The 5,656-nt window shown below is 39.5% G+C and overlaps 1 protein-coding gene across 4 annotated transcripts in view; it reads left to right on the top strand.

The window, feature by feature from the left end:
* The window catches only part of RPH3A (rabphilin 3A), a 282,501-nt gene that overhangs the window by 220,931 nt on the left and 55,914 nt on the right, over positions 1–5,656 (top strand). For 3 of the 4 annotated variants that reach the window (XM_007468582.1, XM_007468579.1, XM_007468580.1), the window contains one exon: positions 3,754–3,765. The exons of the other annotated variant lie outside the window; for it this stretch is intronic. In XM_007468582.1, coding sequence (XP_007468644.1) covers positions 3,754–3,765 — 12 coding nt within the window. The remainder of the gene's footprint in view (positions 1–3,753; positions 3,766–5,656) is intronic. 4 annotated transcript variants of the gene reach the window in all.

Here is a 5,656-nt window from a genome sequence, read left to right as displayed (position 1 = left end):
TCTTTCCCTTCTTTGGGCCTTGGTTTCCTCATCAATTAAATAAGGAAGTTGGACTAGATCAGAGATTGCAAACTGGCAGGCCACCAGCTAACTCTGACTTGCAGAAATGTGTTTTTTATTTTTTATTTTTGGCCTGATCATTTAAAAATTGGGAAATTTCACATAAAATAACTTTACATACTCTTTCCAGTAACTATTATACCTGAATCAGTGGTGTGCTGGATCTGTACCATGTGGTTCCTTAGAGCTGATGTTAAATTTTCAGGAATTTTGCAAGTCAGTTGTTAAACATGGCCAGTATTAAAAATTAAGTTGTATAGTTTTACAATTAAATTATATTAAACACAAAAGTGGTGAATACTTAACGTTAATCACTTCTTAATTTTCTTTAACATCTTTATTGGAGTATAATTGCTTTACACTGGTATGTTAGTTTCTGCTGTATAACAAAGTGAATCAGCTATGCATATACATATGTCCCCATATCTCCTCCCTCTTGCGTCTCCCTCCCATCCTCCCTATCCACCCCTCTGGGTGGTCACGAAGCACCGAGCTGATCTCCCTGTGCTATGCGGCTGCTTCCCACTAGCTATCTATTTTACATTTGGTAGTGTATATATGTCCATGCCACTCTCTCATTTTGTCCAGCTTAACCCTTCCCCCTCCCCGTGTCCTCAAGTCCATCCTCTATGTTTGTGTCTTTATTCCTGTTCTGCCCCTATCACTTCTTAATTATTTTACTATGTTTTGTTAGTCTCCATGTTATTTGTGCCTATGATACCTGTATGGTGAAATACTATATGATAGTACACTACTGCATGTTTCCTCCCAGTTCTGCATTTAGTGACATCATATACGTACTCGAAATCAGCCACAGTGGGGCTTTTTCTCCAGAGGTTCAACTATTAAACATTTACCAGCACACCACTGCCTGAAGACCTTTACAGTCTAAGTCTATTGTTTATCATCCCTGCAGATTTTCACTCAAAGGTCTTATTTTTTAAACGCTTGGTAATTTTTATTGTTAGCTCAATCTGTGAGAATCCTGGGGATCTACCATGGGAATATTCAGAGAGATTTGCACTTGCTTCTGCCAGGAATCAGGTGTGCTGCTCACCCAGGATGTGATCTGAGCTCCCTTAGAGGGTCCTGGCTCAAAGTGGGGGTCTCAGATTCAGCTTCCTCACCTTGTTAGGAGCTCAGAGTCAGCCTCTGGAACATAATGCTGGTATTTACATTGGCTTACTGCTCACAACTCCGTGTTCTGGATTCAGTTTGCTGGGGTTTTTTTTCTTTTTCTTTTTTAAAAAATTGCCTCATAAAGGGGTATAATTGATTTACCTCCAATAGTACACATTTAAAGTACAGTTTGATCATTTTTACACATATGTGCATACTCATTCCCCTTTGCAGTCTCTCCTTTCTGCCCCTCCCTCTCCCCACCCATCCCTAAGTAATTACTAATCTTCTTTCTGTAACTATAAATTAGTTTGCATTTTTTGGAATTTCTATAAATGGAATCATTCAGTATGTACTCCTTTTTTGAGAGATGTCTTCTTTCACTTGGCATAATTATCTCATGATCCATCCATATTGTTTTTCATATCAATAGTTTATTCCTTTATATTGCTAAATAGTATTTCATTGTGTGGATATACCACAATTTGTTTATCCGTTCACCTATTGATGAGCATTTGGGTTGTTTCCAGTTTGGGGCTAGTATAAATAAAATTTGTATAAACATATACTTTCATTTCTCTTGAGTAAATACCTAGGAGTAGAATGTCTCAGTGGTATGTATAGTAGGTGTATGTTTAACTTTTTAAAAAACTGCCCAACTGTTTTCCAAATTGGTTGTACCACTTTAAGTTTCCACCAGAAGTGTACAAGAGTTCCATCTCTCTTCCTCCTCACCAACGCTTGATATGATTAGTCTTTTCCATTTTAACCATTCTGATGTGTGCATAGTGGTATTAGTTTTGTGATTTTAATTTGCACTTCCCTAATGACTAATGATGTTGAATGTCTTCTTTTGTAATTTTGCCGTTCGTATAACCTCTTTGTTAAAGTGTCCGTTCAAATACTTTGTCCGTTTAAAAATTGGGTCATTTATCTTCTTGTTACTAAGTTTTCTCAGCTTTTTTTCATGTGTTGTAGATAAAAGTCCTCTGCTGGAGACACATTTTGCACATATTTTTCTTGGTCTATGACTTGCATTTTCTTTTTCATAACAGAGTCTTGAAGAGGAAAAGTTTTTTTATTTTGATGAAGTCTGTTTTGTTTATTTGTTTCGAAGTAGGGAGGGCTGTTGGAGAATTCCCTTATTTTCTAATAATCCTCGGGTCTTGTGGAATATTTAGTGCACTCACATTCTTGAAACCAAAGTCCCTGTCTGCTTACTACTTCTGCCTAAAACCTCCTCTAGTTCTACAGGTTTTATAGTTTTGAAGACATTATTGAACTCTGTTGGTTTCCTTTTTGAAAGGAAACTTCTAGTTTCCAAGCCCTTCCCACGATGTCCTCTTGAAGCCAACCTTACTTGGCAGACAATATTCCATCAGCCAAAAATTGTCAATGTAAGATAATCAGTTGCCTGAAGGTGAATGGGCTAAAATATTTATTTTATTTAAGAAATGTCAGTTAATTAAAACCCCCATACATAAGAGTTTACTTTAGTCAATATGAAGCCAAACAATTTGCCTTAAAATTAAATTAGAATTATTCAAACAGTCTGGATGCAGTTTCATTAAAGTGCTTCTGGGCTCCTGTGAAACGTCTTGGCATTCTGAATGCATCCGGCTGGCTTGATTGCTACTGCATTTTCTTCAGATGTTAAAATTATTTTCCAATAAATGCTAATGGGTGAATTATAGTCATCACACATGCTATCTAGTCTGCAGCAGTGATGATGTGCTAATGCAGACGCTTCAAATGTCTTTCTCCAGTAAATTAAGAAATCTAGTCTTAATTAACTGCTGGCTAGCCAGATACACTTTACTGCCTTTGTGATTTCTCTCAGCCTCCTTGAATCTAACGATGGTGTTTGGAACACAGTTGTGGTTGTGTTTGAAAGAAGTGAATGTATCTGTTTCTTGCATCGGTAGGACAGGGCTTCAGCTGTCTATGTTGGGGATACATGCGGAGAAATGCTGGTCTCCCATAGTTGATACTTCTCTGTAGTTTTCAAGTCTGCAAGCCTGAGAGTGCCAGAGATCAGAGGTGGAAACTGAGGCACACAGAGGAGATGTGACCTGCCTGTGGTAGCATGTCTAATAAGTGGAGAGGCTGGTCTCCTTTTTAGAATGGAAGGACTTGCTTCCCCAAACTGGGGCACTGCGAGTTCTGCTTTTGGATGATCCAGTCACGGTTCAGGGCTCATTGCCTACCTCAGTGTGCTCCTTATCCCCCAGTGTTTGAAACAACAGAAACCAAGAATGTTATCATTAAGTGATGCCTTTTTAGTGCCAAAAAACATTATTCAAATACATAAATGATCAGATTGGTTAATTAATAAGCTGAACTGATTGGTCATTTTAATCAAGGCTGTGGCTCATACAACCCTACATTGCTGCAGCCTTGTTTTAGATGTGCTGGAAAAAGATAATAATGACTGATAACAAATGGAAGTAGGTCATTGTGATTTAAACAGAACTGTGTGGTTGTGGCATCCAGACAGTGTTGATATTGTTAAGAGATTTTTTCCCCTAACTTTATTCATTTTGTTCTTTCTCTCCTTTCTTTGCCTTCCTTCAGTGATAAAGAACAGTGAGTATTTTGTAATACTTTTATTTTTCTACAGACTGAATTTTATCTCTTTTCTGACTAAAGTGGCTCTAAAGACAGATGAAGAGAGTTGGTTCGAAAAGGAAGTAGCATGTTTTACATATCTAAAAACAAATTCAAGTTGTTAAACAAAACACATACCCATCTTGATAAAGAAAAATATGAAATTTCAAAAAAATTCTTGATAAAAGGTTGGAAAATATTCCTTAGGAGAGCCCTCAATTTAATTTTTGTTAGCAATTAGTGGGATTCAGCAAGCTTATTAACCACCCTGTGCCTCTGTTTCTGCAACATTTTGCCTGGGAACACTGTTTTTAGATAAAGAAAATATTAACTCAAATGACTACTATCATTAATCAAAGATGATGATGAGTAGAACAGAGCTTGTGGGAAGTTATGTGCTATACACATGGTCTCTGTCACCTCATGGAAGGTCAGCCTGATTTCCCAGTGAAATGCCTTTGACTCAGAGGTCCTATCTTTGCTCATAACTTTTGTTTTAAATTGGATTCATTTCCTAAATATGCATGACAGATTGGATGCTGGGTCTAACAAATGAGCAGTCAGGCTGCAAAGCAGATGGGGCTTTGGTTGTGTGTACACATTGGGAAACTATGGGAGGTCATTTTTACCTTCCCTTTGATGGGGAAGTGTTCACAGAGCCATAGCCAGAGCGCCAAGTCTAGCCTCAGAGCACCCAGGTCTGAGTCCTGCTCTGGGACTCAATGTCAGTGTGGCCTTGGGGCACTGCCCTTCACCTCCTTGAGCCCTGGCCATAATGTGGGTATGTTAGCCCTGCCCTTCCACCTTCACTGGGAGGTGGTACGGTCAAATGAGATGCATGGGAAAGCTTTGTAAACCGAAAAGCACCAAAATCAGAGGAAGGTGTGGATCACAACCTTGCTTTACCCTTGTGTGTATTTTATATATATATACCTTGTATGTATACATTGTGTGTGCATGCATATATGTATGGTGTGTGTTCTACAGTCTCTGTGTTGGCTAGTAAGATTCTGGTCTTTTTATGAATATTGTGAGCATATCATTCAGACATGCTAGGGAGAGATGCTGAGATGTTGTGCGATTATAAATATGAACATCACAAGAGAGAAGTTCAAGACTTCAGAGGGTCCCAAGTGCTTCAGGCTTCCCGAATGCTGAAAGCTGAAAGGTAGGGTGTATGTCCATCCTCCTTCCCTCCCTCCTTCATCCTCTCCCTCCTCTCCTCTCCTCTTCCCTTTCTCCCTTCCTCCCTTCCTTCCTTCATTAACAAACACATATCATGCACTGTGCTAAGCACCAAGAATACAAGGTTAGCCAAAGTCTGAGTGGATGTCTAGAAGGGTTTACAAACAAATAAATAGTCAGTCACCAACAAATACACTTTATAGTGCAAGGAGCTATAACAGCAGAATCACAGGGGCCAAGGGAGCACAGTGATGGGCACGTAACCAAACTTTGGGGTCATGATGGGAGAGCTTCCTGGAAGAAGTAATGTGTAAGCTGAGACCATGTAAAGGAGGTACAAGATAAGAGAAGAGACAGAGGAGTTCCAGGTAAGGGAACAGCATGTGCAAAGTCCAGGTAGGAGAGAGAGCATGGGATTTTAGAAAAGCTGAATGGCACTCAGTCTGGCTTAAAAGATTACCAGGAGCCCAGAGATCCCCTTAGCTTTCTGAAGGGAGTCGGGGAACCACAGCATCCTTTTGGCACCCTCTTTAGTCTGTTAGGGGTAAATTTCATCCAAAAGGGCCTTTTTACCAGCAGGGCTATGTAAAGTGTTTTGTGGTGTGGATGCCCCTCCTTCCACACCCTCCCCTTCAGGATTCATTAAAATCTCATTCACTGAGCTGTAAAGAGACTTCCTGCTGCC

This window comes from Lipotes vexillifer, unplaced genomic scaffold (genome assembly GCF_000442215.2).
Source record: "Lipotes vexillifer unplaced genomic scaffold, Lipotes_vexillifer_v1.1 scaffold573, whole genome shotgun sequence".
NCBI lineage: Eukaryota > Metazoa > Chordata > Mammalia > Artiodactyla > Lipotidae > Lipotes > Lipotes vexillifer.
This window is presented reverse-complemented; position numbering and strand designations above follow the sequence as displayed.